Here is a 16704-nt window from a genome sequence, read left to right on the forward strand (position 1 = left end):
TACTGGTTTGCAAATTTTCAGTAGATCCAGTTATGGACACATGTCGAAAATAATGTTTTAAGGTAATGTTGTGTTTTCTTATTTAATTGTCTTTAGAATTTCATAATTATATTGGTAGTTTTTGTGAAACATGAATAAAATGAAGGATACCAGTCTTGTACAGGTGTCCATAATTGGGTGTCCATCACTGGATTTTTCACATTGTCCATGAAAAACGTATATACGCCCAAGCAAATGGAAGATGCTATTATGGATGTAAAAGATGGCCACTGCAGCCACGCGTTATGGAGACACAAACATGTATTTCTAGTGTTCCAGAACAAGTATTGATGCAAGATGCATATGAAAATCCAAATATTCACGCGACTGTTGTGGTTGTAGAAAATCACGCTCACAGAAGCACAATGAAATAAAATTAGTAATATGATAAGTAGTAGTTAAGCACATCTAAATATGTGAACCTACCAACCCGCAGTGAACCAGCATAGTGGGAAATGGTCCAAGCTTAGAAATGCAATTTAGACCTAGAGGCACAAGCACAAAGGTTTCATTCCAGAGAGCCAGGTGCAGGTACTTACAGACTCACAGATAATAGAAATAGAGAAATAGACAGTGATCGTGTGACAAATAGACCAGTGAAGCTTGGTAAGACTACCATGAGAATTTGAAAAGAAGTGGCTTTAGGAGGAGAAGGAATTAAGAGCAAAATTTTAGTACAAAAAAGGGAAGTGAGAGAAATGGTTCTGAAAAGAAAAGCTTAAATTAAAAGCATTTTCTGGCTGGTGTAAATGCAAGACCTGGATAACCCAGATGATATGATATGACGAGAGGATTGTGGGAACGGAAGAGGTTGAGACGAGAGTATTGTTGCAGGAGAGAGCATTGACCTAGATGTGGGTGCCCGTACTGATACGGTCAATGGTGCATTTACATGTGTGCGATGCATGTGGCAGTCAAAACACCTCTCCATTACAGTGATAGATATTTATCACCAACGTTACTAAAGAAGCGTCCGTAGTCGAGCTGGCTTCAGTGATCGTAACTGATCACTGAGGTTAAGCAACAACTGGCACGGTCAGCCATTGGATGGGTGACCGATTTCAAGTGGTTCTTTTCTGGACGCTTCCGTGCTTCGGACGGCACGTTAAGCCGTAGGTCCCGGTTGCTGCTTCGGCAGCAGTCGTTAAGCCTAGTCAGATACTTTCGGGCAGCTTGAAAACATCTGACAGTCGGGTTGCCCACTTACCCGACAACTTCAGTGCATTGTCATCATCACGACCCATTACGTCCCCACTGCTGGGGCACGGGTCTCCTTCCAGTCAAGGAAGGGTTTTAGGCCTAGTCCACCACGCTGGCCAAGTGCGGGTTGGTGGACCCCAACACAAGCAAGCTTGTGCTGAGAGAGTTGTCGGGTAAGTGGGCAACCCGACTGTCAGATGTTTTCAAGCCGCCCGAAGGCCTCTGACTAGGCTTAACGACTGCTGCCGAAGCAGCAACCGGAACCCACGGCTTAACGTGCCGTCCGAAGCACGGAAGCGTCCAGAAAAGCACCACTTGAAATTGGTCACCCATCCAATGGCTGACCGTGTCAGTTGTTGCTTAACCTCAGCGATCAGTTACGATCACTGAGGCCCGCTCGACTACGGACGCTTCAGTGCATTGTACTCATTCAAAAACGGCGATACGGCTCGCGACCTATCACGTGAGTACAAATGTTCAGCGAAAAGCGTGTGACTCGCTTGCGAGTCACATCTGACTACCCCTTCGGGGATTACAGTCGTGAGCATATGATGATGATGATGATGTTACTAAAGTCGGTACTGTTATACGCTTGCAACACCTGGTAGACCACAAAGACGCATAGACACACAGAAGCTGCAGGTATTCATTAACCGCTGTCCCCGGCGGAACTTAAAGATTTTCTGGCCCGAGATCATCTCCAACATATATCTGAGGAAAAGCTGCCATGAAGATCCTGTTGGTTCACACATAAAACGCCGCAAATGAAGTTTGAATAGCCATACCCTGCGTAGAGACTAAAACCCAATCTTGAGACAGGCTCTCGAATGGGATCCGCAGGGAAAGCGTAAGCAAGGCCGATCTAAATAGACCTTTCGGCGCTCGATCGTATGGAGATGTGGAAAGTGTGAATGACGTGGTCCGATGAAAGCTGGCTGCTGTCAACAGTCTGGGATAAAAAACTGTTGCGTCTGCCCTCTGTCCCACTGGGGGAACATAATGATACCAAGTAACATAATAAAATGCAGGAGGACAGAATTTATAATGTTGAATTGGAAATTTTTGTGTTTCTGTAAAACTTTTTTTTTCAGAAAGTTAAATTTTCCGTCTTTGATGGTTCCCCTAGTGTAACTGGCAACCAAGCCTGATTGTGTAAACGGTTATGATTACTAATCATCGTTACAATTCTAATAATATAAGCATAAAACAATATTTTATACTTTTATCCAATAAAAAATCACTGTCCAACATTGGGTGTCCATAACTGGAGGTTGGGTGTCCATTACTGTGGTTTTAGGACATATTTTACAAATATGCAATTTCCTGAAATACCAATAGTTTAAATCGAGCTAGTGTACATTCATCTTAAACGGCAAGATATTCCTATGATTCATACCAACTTTCAATATTCTAACTCAAAAACTGTGCGAGTAACAGCCAAATCATTTGTAAAAAATCCTTAAGGTGTCCATTACTGGTGCTGTTACGTAAAAAATTTTTTGTGCACTTCAGCTTAAAAACATTGTCAACTTATAAGCTTTCAAATGAGATATTTCAATATCAAATAGATTTAGGTATCACCCAGATATGGCCAAAACAATCAGAGAAGGCGGAGAAAACTCCACAGGGGTTTCCATACTAAAGTGAACAGGACTGAAAACCATCACACTTTTTACCTTTAAATTGCGCTAATTTTGTTAGTTTTTCTGTTGAATTTTGTCCGCCTTCTCTGATTGTTTTGGCCATATCTTGGTGATACCTAAATCGATTTGATATTGGAATATCTCATTTGAAAGCTTATAAGTTGACAATGTTTTAAAGCTGAAGTGCACAAAAAATTGTTATATGAAATTCTTTTTTAATTTAACTTATTTGTTTTTAGGTTTTGAATATTTAAAAAAAATGTTTATCTATTTTGAGGTATTGTGTCTTTTAAGTCGAATAATGCACATTTGATTATTTTAATAAGTTTATTAAGATGTTACTAATGCAAAACAAACAAAAAAAGTATTAAAATATGGCTAGTTTTTTTAATTTTCGATTTTAAATATGAAATTTTGGCAAAAAATCTTTAAATATTAAATATCTTAGAAATGGTTAAGTTTCGGATAATGCATTATAGAGTATAATCGACTGGAAATGCCTTCTTTTATCACCTCCTGAAAGGATCAGGTCTACTTACCAATAACCCTGTATAAAGATATAAAGAGACTTTTATTTTAATGCCAAGATATCGTAGTTTATTTTCTCTATGGATTTTAATAAATAAAATCTACCCTCAAGAGCTATTAGGCTACACCGAAAAGATCGGGAATAGAATACTTAGGAATAAATTAGAGTGAAACCTTTTTGGTGTATCAAATGTAGTGTTTTTTCAAACATAATTCCATTTTCGAATTTTAAAAAAAGTAAAAAATAAAAGAGTATTGACCATTTGAATTTGACAAGTCGGTGTAAAAAATGGAGCTTACGCGGGAACATTTCCGTGCAATAATTTTTCACAACTTTCGTCGAGGTTTATCTCAAGAACAATGTCTCGCCGAGCTTGTTTCTATTTATAAACTTGAAGCACCAAGTAAAACGACTATATATCGTTGGTATTCTGAGTTTCGCCGTGGACGTTCCTCTCTTACCACAGTCCCTTCTACTGGTCGGCCAAAAACAGCGGTAACACAAGATAACATCGATGCTGTACGCCAGTTAATAAAAGAAGATAGACATGTGACATACGAGCAGATTCGGGCTTCTCTCAGCATTGGCATGACAGCCATTCAAACCATTTTACATGAAGAACTGGGTGTCAAGAAGTTAGTTTCGCGCTGGGTGCCCCACCGTTTGACCGAGGAACAAAAGTCGGCTCGTGTTAATTGGTGTCGATCTGCTCTGCAACGGTTCAATGGAGGCAGTTCAAATGCTGTCTACAATATCGTCTCTGGTGATGAATCGTGGATTTATTCATATGAGCCCGAAAGAAAACATCAATCGGCAGTTTGGGTCTTCGAAGGTGAGGTCAAGCCAACAAAAGTTATTCGCTCACGCAGCGTGTCGAAAAAAATGGTCGCTTCGTTTGTATCGAAAACTGGCCATGTGGCTACGATTCCATTACAAGAACAAAGGACGGTTACTGCTGATTGGTACACAACAGTTTGTTTGCCGGAAGTCGTAAGAGAACTTCGTAAAACTAACCCGAATCGTCGTATAATCCTTCACCACGATAATGCAAGCTCTCATACCGCTCGCAAAACATGAACGTTTTTAAATATGGAAAACGTGGAGTTGATGGACCATCCTCCGTATAGCCCTGATCTGAGCCCCAATGATTATTTTACATTCCCAAGAATTAAAGATATGCTACGTGGTCAACGGTTTAGCGGCCCAGAAGAGGCGATCGAAGCTTACAAATCAGCTGTTTTGATAGTATCCACTTCAGACTGGAATTACTGTTTCAATGATTGGTTTAATCGAATGAAAAAGTGCATTGAATGTCACGGAGACTTTGAAAAACAATAAAAGTAAATAATATTATGATATCTTTGTACTTTTTTCTATTCCCGATCATTTCGGTATCGCCCTCGTATAGAGTGTAGCATACGGAAGAGGAGGGGAAATCTTCAGCCGTTAGTGGTTGGATGAGGAAGGCTAGTGATTAGGTATGTATTGGCGGTGAGCTGTGACTCTTCTCCAAGGATGTGACTCTTCTCAGAGTGTCAATGTCGGTGACAAATACTGGGACTCATACTCACGGCACTGATTACATAAAAGTTACTACCTATATTATAATCCACATTATTGCCAAACTCCACGCTTGGCAGGCGGGTTGTATACTTAGGTACATCATGATGACCCGAGTTACCCACCGTATTTTGGGTATAAGTATAAATATCTGCTTGCACTTAATGTTGGGTAGGTAGGTCGCTCAGGGTGCACAGGACGTTGAAGTCACTTGTCGTGCTTCCCACCAAAGAGTACTATTTAACTCCCCACAACCTGATAGGGTAGGTATAGGTAGGTAGGTACTTACTTAATTTCTAACTGGTAGAATATTACTAAGTTGGTAGGTACTGGGTACGTATCTAGGTATTATTGGATACTTTAATAAAACAAAATTATCTTAATTTTGTACTGTTATTATTTTTACCTAATAGGTACATTATTAACATCATAATTTCTAATGAATACTGAAATTACCTAACTAATAAAAGTTAATTACTAACTATTAAGTGTTACCTACTCATGATTCAATATGTTCAATGGTCATGTCGGGTAGGTATTAGGAGGTAGTAAAGAGAATAGTTACTAATAGTACTTACCAGCATTTAATACACCCATCTACCCATGTCCAACCAAATCCATTCAAATTACTTTAATATTAATGTGCAACAGAAACCATTGGTGCTACTCGTATATTTGAGAAAAAACTATTTTTTTATAAATTTATTGGTTTGTGTTGTGTCCATTTCAACTCATAATCATCATCATCATCGTCATCACTCGAGTTTCTACTTCTTTCTACATAACTAGGTACAATGTTGACTTACTACCTACACCTAAAGGTACTATCCTTTTTATTTTAATACGTCAACAGTTTGTAGAAAAATATACTTAGTTGCCTACTTAATCTAATATGAACTAAAATGATTATTTATTAAAATTAAAAGGCACATTTTAATATTAATTGATATTGGGATATTGTAGGTAGTTATTTAAGTATACCAAAAGTTAAAAACACTGTCATTACTAGTGTGAGACGATATGCTAAAGGACCTAAGTAACTAGGTACCAAAAAAAGTTTATCAAAGAAATACCTATTGCCATCTCAAATACAAAATAACTGATTAATTAAACAGCACATTAAAACATTCTATGAGAGTAAAAGTATCAGTTATTATAGAATAGATCTAAGTTACCTATTGTATAGGTATAAGCATGAGTTTATTCCATGCATATGACCTACAAGTTTTTTGGAAGGATAACGGCAAAGCCTAACCAAACCTTCTGCACTACTACTTAACTACTTACACGAAACTAAACTAAACGAAATGCACTGCAACGCAGTCTTCATACGGCACTAAATTATTCTACTTCGGCAGGCAAGAATCGCTCCGAGAAACAGGGGGTCACTACAGAAAACGAACGTTCGTTCGTCGATTTATAGAGTGACCCAGTGCCTTAGCGTCAATTCACACGTACCACAACCACACCACGTCGCAGCGACAAAATGTGGTCAAGCTGTGGTTACGTGTGAATTGTGTGACAGCGGCTTTTTGCAGTTGCGTTGTGGCAGCGACAAAATGTCGATGTGGTTGCGTTGTCGCTGTCATTGCGATGTGGTAACCACGTCGTCGTGTGCAGTTAATACGGAAAACTGGTTGCCGCGGTGCCGCCGCCGCGTGGCGGCGTTGCCGTTGCGATGTGGTTGCGATGTGGTCGTATTACACAGGTGGTCGATAACAACGGCAAAATGTGGCACGTGTGAATTGGATTATTCATTGTCAATACAAAATATACGCCCGACCACATCGCGTGGTTGTGGTGTGGTTGTGGCTGTGGTGTGGTTGTGGTACGTCTGAATTGACCCTTATTCTATGAACACTATAAATTTAAATGCAAGCGTTGTACACTCAGCCTCTGTGCTTTACAGTCTGTTACAATTCGTCGTATATTAAGGGTTTCCGGTCGCTGGTGTAGTACGTGAGGTCCTTGGGTGAAGGGGACTTGTAGTCGGCCGTGGCAAGCTGGTGGTAGCGAACCCTCATGTGGTGCGCCGCCGCCTTGGGCTGCCTCGACCGGGTGAAGATTCCCTTCTTGTTGCCGCCAGCACGGGTAGTGGCTAAAAATACCATTTATCATTAAATATTAATATCCTGCATACATTTAGGTACGGCTAATTTACGGTAAAAAACATGATGTCGGTTGTATGCCGAAAAACCGATGGGTCAAATTCAGAGTTCACGAAGAGGAAACAAAAGAAAAACAACGTTAGACGGGCTGGATGGAAGAGTGGCTGGAAAAGTAGGGCCGAGGAAGAAGTGTAGTGGCGCTCCTTAGGAGTGTTTAGCAGTGGACAAACAAGGCCTGATGATCATAATGATTCTTCGATCCCATGAACTGTAAAGCTAAGTATTTACAGTTAGGAAACATAGATTCTTTTAAATAAACACACATTTGAAACGATTCAAAAAAACGTGTCAGGAAACCTGAGGTGGCCGAAAGAGGTGAAAAAATTAAAATGGCAGATTTGTGAAGAAAATTAACCCGGATACGACATCTATTGGTCAGATGTAAAAGTTTCAGTTACAAAGATAGATAGCAGATGACTCCAGTGGTTCTAAAGTATGTGGTTCGGAAGATAAATGGATTCGAGGCATTAGCCCCGTAGGCGACTTGGCCCCGGTTGACCTTAATAGTTTTTTGTACCTACTTTACCGGTAGTCCTTACTACAGGTTTTAAAAAACCTATTTAGGACACCACTGACCCCAGATATACAACTAACATGTAAGTACTTACGCTCTAGTGCCTACTTTAAGAATACTGTAAACATATTCAGAAATATATTTTTTTTTTTTTAAGTATATCTTACTTTGCGCCGTGTTGAAGTCGGCGAAGTTCCAGACGAACTCCCCGATGAAGAAGCCGAGCCCGCGGAGCTGGTCGAAGGCCTTGAAGTGCTCCGCCAGGCACGACACCTGGTACTCCTCCGACCATACGTACTCTGGCATCTGAACGAGACAAATAGGTTAGGGAATGCACTTCAGTGGAAATACCCAATGCTTTATAGTAAATGTAGGTATGTCTAGCAGGTCTAGGGTCGGTCACATCTTAATTATAAGTTAGTCATAAATAATAAAGTGTTTAAGCAGTGTAATCTGCAGAGGAATCAAACAAATCGAATAACTCACTGAATAAATAGTTAACAAAAGAAAGTAAATCCAAGAAGCAGAACCAAGAATGCGCTAAACGACGTCAATAAAAGCAATTCTCACAATGTGCATTCCGGCGATGGTGTCGGCTCCATACTCGGACATGAGTACCGGCTTGTTGTACCGGTTGAACCAGCCGCGGGCCTCGTTCACCACGCCCGGCACGATCTTGTCCAGCTGCCCGGTCGAACTGTACCACGAGTTGTACCGGTTGAACATTATTATGTCCAGGTGCTTCGCCTGAAATTAATGAAATACGTGAGGGTGAGATTTTAGACGGTCTAAATTAGACCTGAAGATTATGCAGCAAAAGAATTACTTTGGCCACTCCAGCGGAAACGTGGTCCGCTAACGGGTGCTTCGTGACATGAAAGATACATATTATTTGATTTGTATATCTTCAACTGTTGCGCTAGGATGGCACACATAACATCGTTACATATTAATTTTTGAAGGAAATGTATATCCATTATGTTTATGTAGGCAACAAAAATCTTACCGCCTTATCCCGATCAATCGGTTGTGCCATTGCGAGGCTCACAGGTCGGGAAAGATCCATTGATTTAACGTGCTTCACGATGTCTCTGAAAAGAGTCATAAAATGCTATCTGTAATTACTTGAGGCAGGTAATTAGTAAAGTAAAGTAAAAAGTATTTATTTCCATAAAACATGTTTTACAGTGGTTTTATCTGCAAATTCCGCACTAGGCGAACCTGTATCGCGGAATTTATATAATGTTGAACATAACAAAATAACTACAAAGCAATTTGCTTTGTGAAAATAACACTTATAAAAAAATATAATTTCTTAAATAAATAAAATAGTATATGTGTACATGTATACCTGAAGTAGTTATCAGCAAGAGGGTCCTGCGTCCTGGGTTCGTTGGAAACAGACCACATGACGACGCTGGGGTGGTTCTTGTCCCTCCTGATGAGCTCCGTCAGCGACTGCTTGTGCTTCGTCAGGAGAACGTCCGTGAAGAGGCTGATGATAAATAAACAAAATATAAGAAATATAATCAGGTACCTAATTAATTTTATAGTATTATAATATTGCAAGAAACTCACTCTGTATCAACGCTAGGGCATTCATCTATGATCATGATGCCGAGCTCGTCCGCCAGCTGGTAGATCTCTTCGGCGTACGGGTAGTGAGAGGTGCGGAACACATTTCCACCCATCCATTTGATAAGATTGAAGTTTTTAACCCAGAGAACTGGATCCCACCCTTTGCCACGCATCTGAAAGGAATCAACGTTTACATTAACTGTATTCTAGTCGAAAATCCAATTTTGCGTAGCTATGGACAAATCCATAACTAAATCCCGGATAGACATAAAATCGAAAAGCAAGATCTATAGCTCGACAACTTCGTGCGCGACCCTCCTTGCGGGGTGACAGACGCGGAGGAGACGAGGTACCCAAGACGACAGCGGGTAGCGGGAGAGGTCGCGGGGAAGGACAACGCGTGCACTGCACGTCATTATTACGGCAGTCTCGACCGAGCAGTCGAGGCGGCCACATGTGTTGTAAAATCTGTCATAATCTGAGTTCGACGCACATGAGACCACTGATCCTGAGACCATTAGTCTTAGGATGAGTGTTGAGGCCAGAACCGTCACAAACCTTGGAATATTTACCTTATGAATTTTTATTATCATATTATTATTATCTATGATTCGTCAATAAAATAACGTCAAAAACCACAAATCGTATATTTTCGCAAATAGGTAGATTAAATCGCATTATAAAACTATGTCGGAGTTCAAGAAGATTTTGAGTTTACCTTGCTTTATAATTAGGTTTACTAAATTCATTCGATTAATCGAAACGTCAAATTGTCACTTGAAATTTTGGCAGTTTGGGTGGAAACTGTGGACGGTGCATATTAAAAAATAAAAAGGTAAAGTGGGTAGTGGGTTGAACAGGGAGGGACTGTCATTCTGATTTGAATTATTGAACGGGTCGGTTGTGCACATTCCGCAGGGATCACCACGTTTCGCTGCAACAACCAGGCTTGCTGCTCCAGTTTACTCGGGAGCTAGGCTGGCTGAGCTGGATTTAAGGGGATTTGTACAAAGGTTCCACTCGAGAGAGCCACTTACAGGTGCTTCGCCCCCCTCTCTGAATAGAATAGAATAGAATAATCCAACTGTATCAAGTGCATCCTCGTGTATTTTGTAAGATTGATCTGTAATTCCGAATAAATCGAGTGTGTACTACCTATCTGTGCCTTTATTTCTGGGGTGTGATGATGAATGGCGATACCAATGACCTAGCTAGCTGATCGAATCATGGACCAACCACCGCTAGCTCGTGCCCACTCCCCGACAACTATATAATCTTCGGGGGTTTCCTGTAGAACCGTGTGCCGAATCTTGGTTTGGCCAAGGTTTAGTAGAATGCAAAATCTGCTTACTCCCGAGTAACTGGTAGTTTACTCGTGAGTAAAAAATTAATCGGGCTTGGTCGAATCCACCCTAAATAATGAAACTAGTTTTAAGAAACTTTTTATTGATCAACATAATTTACTCTTTCATTACGTCACAAATAGTGACACGTTATCGCGAGATTTATCCGGGCATACTTTTCTCCGTGTGTACTCGTCTTCTAAAATGTCGTGCTACCTCGCCCCCGCCACTTCTTTCACCCCGCAAGGAGGGTCGCGCACGAAGTTGTCAAGCTATAGCTGAAAGCCTCTCATCTACCCGGTTTGACGTCTCTATATACTGTTATCGGCTTTTCTATCTGTCTCCATCTACCCTATGGGCACTTAATATCCGACAAAAAAATAAACTTACATCGGAGTCCTCGTGCATGCCGAACCCTCGGAAGTAGATGGGCTTGTGGTTGATGAACATGGACTGCGAGGTCCACGTCACGGTGCGGATGCCTATCTTCTGCGTATACGTGTCCAGAAGCTCACCAGACAATCCCAGTAGCGACACCTGGAATGGAAGATAGAAGGTGAAGGTCCGCAGTTTATGCATATAATATAATAGGTATGATATGAAATTTACTCTCTGTTGGGGTTTCTTTCTACGAATGTACCCGTGAATGAACAGAAGTAGACGATTGAGAGTTGTATGGTGGCCATAATGAAGTAAATTAAGCTAAATTATTTTGTGCCCTATTTTGTTCAATTTCAACTCAGCTCTCTCCAACCTCTTGTCGTACTTCATAATTATACTTCAAGTACCTCAACGGTTACCTATATCAAAGTTATAATAAACTAACATCACATTCGATATTTCAAACACCCACCTTCATATTATACAAGTAGCCCGGCTCCGCATGCATCAGGTAGGGCCACCAGAAGTTGGCGTTGGCGACCTCGAGCAGGCCGGCGCAGTCCTGCAGAGCCGCCACCTGCGACCCGTTCTGCAGCTGCAGCTGCACCAGGCAGCTCACCTCGCTGGCCGGAGCGCCCTTGAACGTCACGTTGTAGACTACGAAGCCTGGGAAGAGGGGTAATTTGGGGTGTTATGGAAGATGTGGAGCTGGAAATAGCAATATATTTCTTTATATCATACCTGGTTAAATAAAGTGTAATTCTGACAGTCGAATACCTACACTGTAATTAGTAATCTTACGGAATTCTGACAGTTATCAATTTTAGACAAATCAGAGATCACAAACCTTTTTGGGCTGGGCACTTTTTCAATACGAGTCTGGACATCTGAGACTATAATATATATTTTTTAGTCCCTGTATCCATTTTATTAAGTGCGGCGCTCCAAATTAAAAGGGGATTTACCTACGGTGAGAAATAATTACCATACCTAAATATATCACAAACAGTGAAAAATACATTAAAGATAATCTCAATTATCTTATATAATTATCGCTGTCGTAGAAAATATATCTAAAAACAACTAGTAATTCTTTTTGAAACGGTAGCCGTAGTACGCCGATGTCAGGCCGATGTTGCGTTCGTTTTTTAATAGAGGAAAAAAAAGAGATGTCGCTCTATAAAATTGTATTGTGTGCACTGACTGGCTTGCGTGACGTCACAGCAAACTGTGCGTCTAAAATGTGCGGTGGAGGTACCAAATTAGCGATACAGGTGAAATTGTGTCAGCGACTCATCGCTGGGAGTAAGACAGCAGAACACGTTTACCCCATCGGTCATCGGTTTTTCGACAGATGTGACCAGCCCACTGCCACTTAAGCTTACTAACTCGGTGAGCTTTGTCGGTGACTTTAGTTCTCTGTCAGATTACTTCGTTCCGGATGCGATCTTTCAGAGAGACTCCAAGCATAGCTATTTCCATAGCTCGCTGAGTGTAAAGAGTCTAGGGAGGTGAGACGCAATCAAACAGCTCGGCGTGTGATCAACAACTGACTGTATTCATGTTACCCACACATAAGTACATTCACACATACAACATCTTTCTCCTTATAATGATAAATATAACAATGAGTATAAATCTAAGTTCTTAAATATGTATCTAAGTAACTACCTATAATTATATTCCAAACATTACTAATAAGTGAGTAAATTGAAAGTTACAATGTTATTTAAGTACCTACTTACTTGATGAATGACTATAGGTAGTGGTCTAATATGGGGTAAGTACATCTTATATCTAGGTAAGTATATCAAGTAGCTTAATAAAGTAAGGTAAGCATAAGCAAGGAACAAAAAAAAATATGTCTATCTTATCAGATGAGTGCTTATAACTACTATAACAGGTCTGATAGATATCTACGAGTTTAATATAAGTAGGTAACACACCCTACTCTTTAGACAAGTGAGAATGTAGGTGCATATGTTTACAATCATGTGTATAAGTTTAAAAGTAACATTTAATGATAATTCAAGAAGATTTCTAATCTAACTAAAATAAACACAGTTGACACCCTGTGTTAACCTGTAGTTATTACTTTTTTAATACTGATCATTGCATGAACATAGTGCCAGCTAACCCTGCGAAATTTTTATGTTTATTTCTTGGGATCGATATTGTTTGTCATTAGCTGGACCAACATTGCAAAACATAATGTAGTTATGTAAGATAAAACTAAGTATAATTAGATAAGTAGGTAAGTTTTAATAACCTAATAGGTATTAATCTTATTTGTACAGTTTATCTCATAGGTTTTTTAATTAACAATTTCAAATCTTTTAGGGGGTTTAGATATGCGGCCACTCTTAGTAATGTAAGTATGTTGATGCGTGGCGGGGGCATCAGCTGGCTGCGCCGCCGCCGGGGCCGCGCGGGGAGGGGGGGCGGGCTCATCGACCGGCTCATCGAGATATGAGTAATCATTTGGTTGACTATCTACGTCATTGTTTTGTTTGAGGATATGAGACCTATTTCTGCGATATCTCCTAGAATTTTCAGTTTGTACCCAATATGATCGATTACCTCGTGCGAGTCCTATGACCTTAGCTTTAATCCATATGCCTTTATCACGCATTCTAACATTTTCACCCGGTTGCAAAGGTGATAACGGTTTTGTCCCATGGTCGTAGTATTGTTTATTGTAATGCGTTCGTTTTTCACGCATTTTAATTAATTTGTTGTTGTCAATTAATGTCGGTTTAAGTTCTTCTTCGGATACCGGTAGTCTAGTATTTAGCTTCCTACCCATCAACAGCTGTGCTGGGGAGTATTCTTCACCAGTCACAGGTGTGTTTCTAAAGTTTAATAATGCTAATTGCCAGTCGGTGTTGTTTTCGCGCGCTTTAATGAGAAGTTTTTTTATAGTTTGAACAAATCTTTCGGCGAGACCATTTGATTTTGGATATAGTGGTGAACTTGTGGTGTGAATGAATTCCCAGTATTTTGCGAATTCTTGGAATTCCGCAGAAGAGTACTGGGTCGCATTATCCGAAATCAGCTTTTTTGGTATACCGTGTCGACTGAATATATTTTTCATATTTTGAATAACGGTGCGGCTCGTGAGGTCAATTAATGGTGCAACTTCAAAATATTTTGAATAATAGTCCACGACGATTAAATAATGTTTTTGATTTAATTCAAATATATCGGTGGCACACACTTGCCAGGGCAGCGTGGGCGCGGCGTGCGGCGCGAGTGGCTCCCGCGGCGGCGCGGCGCGGTGGCGCTGGCACGGCTCGCAGCGCTGCACCCGCTGCTCGATCTCGCTGGACACGCCCGGCCAGAATAATATATCACGAGCTCGCCTCTTGCATTTTTCGATCCCTAAGTGCCCTTCATGCACTTTTTCTAGCATCTCACTACGCATGGATTTAGGAATTATTATTTGTTTGTTACGAAAAAGTATGCCGTTAACATAATGCAAGTCATTTCTTACTGTCCAATATTGTTTGGCTAAATTATGAACTTTAATTTTGTTGTCAGGCCAGCCTTCAAAATAGTGTTTTTTAACACACTGAAGCGTTTCATCTTTCTCTGTTTCATCTCTAATTCTTTTTAAACATTCATCCGTTGCATTCACACTTTCATACATGGCGTTCACGTGAATGGTGACGTCATCACTCATCTCCGTACATACAACTCTTTCTGTTGGTGATCTCGATAACGTGTCAGCAATGTACATATATTTGCCTGGCCTATATGTGATATTTATCACATATGTCTGTAATTTTAATAGCATGCGTTGCAAGCGTGCTGGTGTATCATTAAGCGGTCTTTTGAATATTGACTCTAAAGGCTTGTGGTCTGTTTCAACTGTTACACTGTCGTGACCATATATGTACTGGTGAAACCGTGTACAACCAAACACAATGGCGAGAAGTTCCCTCTCAATCTGCGCCCAGCGCGACTCGGCGGGGGTGAGCGTGCGCGCCGCGTACGCGACTGGCTGCCCGCCCTGCATGAGGCACGCGCCCAGCCCGCGCGAGCTCGCGTCTACCGACACGGTCACTGGCTCCGACGGGGAATAATATCTCAACACGGGCGCGTTACTGATAATCGATTTCAGTTGATTGAAACATAAAGTTTGAGTAGATGACCATTCGAATATATTATCTTTTTTTAAGAGATCTCTTAACGGTGATGAGATTTCACTATAATTTGGTATGAATCTCGACAAATAATTTATGATACCCATAAAACGCTCTAGCTCTTTTCTGTCTTTGGGAATAGGCATATCAACTACAGCCTTAACACGATTGGAATCGGGACGCATACCGTTTGCGTTAAAAATGTGACCCAAGAATGTCACTTCCGAAACGCCGAAAGTGCATTTTTCTTTGTTAAATTTTACACCATTCTCGCTTGCCTTTCTAATCACCTCTTTTAATCGTTCATCATGTTCAGACTGTGTCCTTCCATAAACCAAGATATCATCAACAAAGACCGCAACGCCCTTGTTTTTAAATATTTTAAACATTTCATTATGAAATATTTCTGACGCTGATTTAATTCCGAATGGCATGCGCAGAAAACGATAACGCCCAAACGGTGTGGAGAAGGTGCATAATTTAGAACTCTCATTATCCAAATTTAGCATCCAAAACCCATTTTTTGCATCTAACTTTGAAAAAACGGTAGCCCCATCTAGCTCACTAGCGATTTCATCCAGTGTCGGCAACTGAAAATGGCTTCGTCGCACGGCTTTATTTAAGTGAAAGGGATCTAAACACACCCTAAGCTTCTTATCAGATCGCTCAACCAAAACAATGCTCGAGACCCAGTCGGTAGGCCCGTCCTCCCGGACCACTATGCCAAGCTTCTCCATATTATCGAGTTCATCTTTTAAACGCGGACGCAGTTTTAATGGTATTTTTCTAGTCGCATTTACTACTGGTGGGACACTTTTATCAATCGATATTTTACATAAATTTGGCAAACACCCAATTCCCTCAAATAAATTGTTATCAATTTGGTTGTGACTTATTTCATTTATGCGTGCAATAAGCTGTAAATCTGTGCATGCTTTCAGCCCAAGCAGATTGTTGCATTCAACATTTAAAACAAATATTTTTTGTGTGGAACTAAATCCCTTATATTTAAGTTGCGCTGTAAAGTAGCCCATTACGGGTAAACGGTTTTTGCTTATCTCTTTTAAAACAATATTTGTTTTATGCAACATATCAACCTGAAAGCCGGCATTTAAAAAACTACTCAGTGACATAACAGAAGTTTCAGCACCACTATCTAGTTTAAATTTCACAGACACATCGTTTACTGAGATTGATTCATACCATGATGTTTTATTGTCTCCTGTTGCTTCGATTGAAATGTTATATAGCATGAACTCACCACTGTCCATGTCCTCACCGTGGTAACCGTGATCATCAGCCAACTCGTTCACGGCCCTAACGTTGCAACACTTAGAAAAATGACCAAAGCGGTCACATCTGTAGCACTTCACATTATATGCGGGACAGCGGTCACCAGCCCCGTGCCAACCACTACATCTACACCTGACACCATGTAAAGAGTCTAGGGAGGTGAGACGCAATCAAACAGCTCGGCGTGTGATCAACAACTGACTGTATTCATGTTACCCACACTGAGTGACCTTCAGTTTGTGAACCAGTCCCACTGGTGTCCACGTTTCAGCCCCATAGGTCATAACCGGTAGGACACACTGATCAAAGAC

At 40.7% G+C, this 16704-nt stretch overlaps 1 protein-coding gene across 3 annotated transcripts in view; it reads right to left on the minus strand.

Moving 5' to 3' along the window:
* Nucleotides 1-5350: 5350 nt before the first annotated feature.
* Nucleotides 5351-16704, minus strand: part of LOC105383707 (beta-glucuronidase) — a 30939-nt gene continuing 19585 nt past the window's right edge. For all 3 annotated transcript variants that reach the window (XM_048622667.1, XM_011553800.3, XM_048622668.1), the window contains 9 exons: nt 11428-11621; nt 10965-11111; nt 9232-9404; nt 9005-9148; nt 8660-8744; nt 8224-8400; nt 7821-7959; nt 6816-7069; nt 5351-6406 (listed from right to left, as the gene is read on the minus strand). In XM_048622667.1, the coding sequence (XP_048478624.1) occupies nt 6885-7069; nt 7821-7959; nt 8224-8400; nt 8660-8744; nt 9005-9148; nt 9232-9404; nt 10965-11111; nt 11428-11621 (1244 nt within the window). In that variant the 3' untranslated portion in view covers nt 5351-6406; nt 6816-6884. The remainder of the gene's footprint in view (nt 6407-6815; nt 7070-7820; nt 7960-8223; nt 8401-8659; nt 8745-9004; nt 9149-9231; nt 9405-10964; nt 11112-11427; nt 11622-16704) is intronic.

The sequence above is a fragment of the Plutella xylostella genome, chromosome 8, assembly GCF_932276165.1.
Source record: "Plutella xylostella chromosome 8, ilPluXylo3.1, whole genome shotgun sequence".
Taxonomy (NCBI): domain Eukaryota; kingdom Metazoa; phylum Arthropoda; class Insecta; order Lepidoptera; family Plutellidae; genus Plutella; species Plutella xylostella.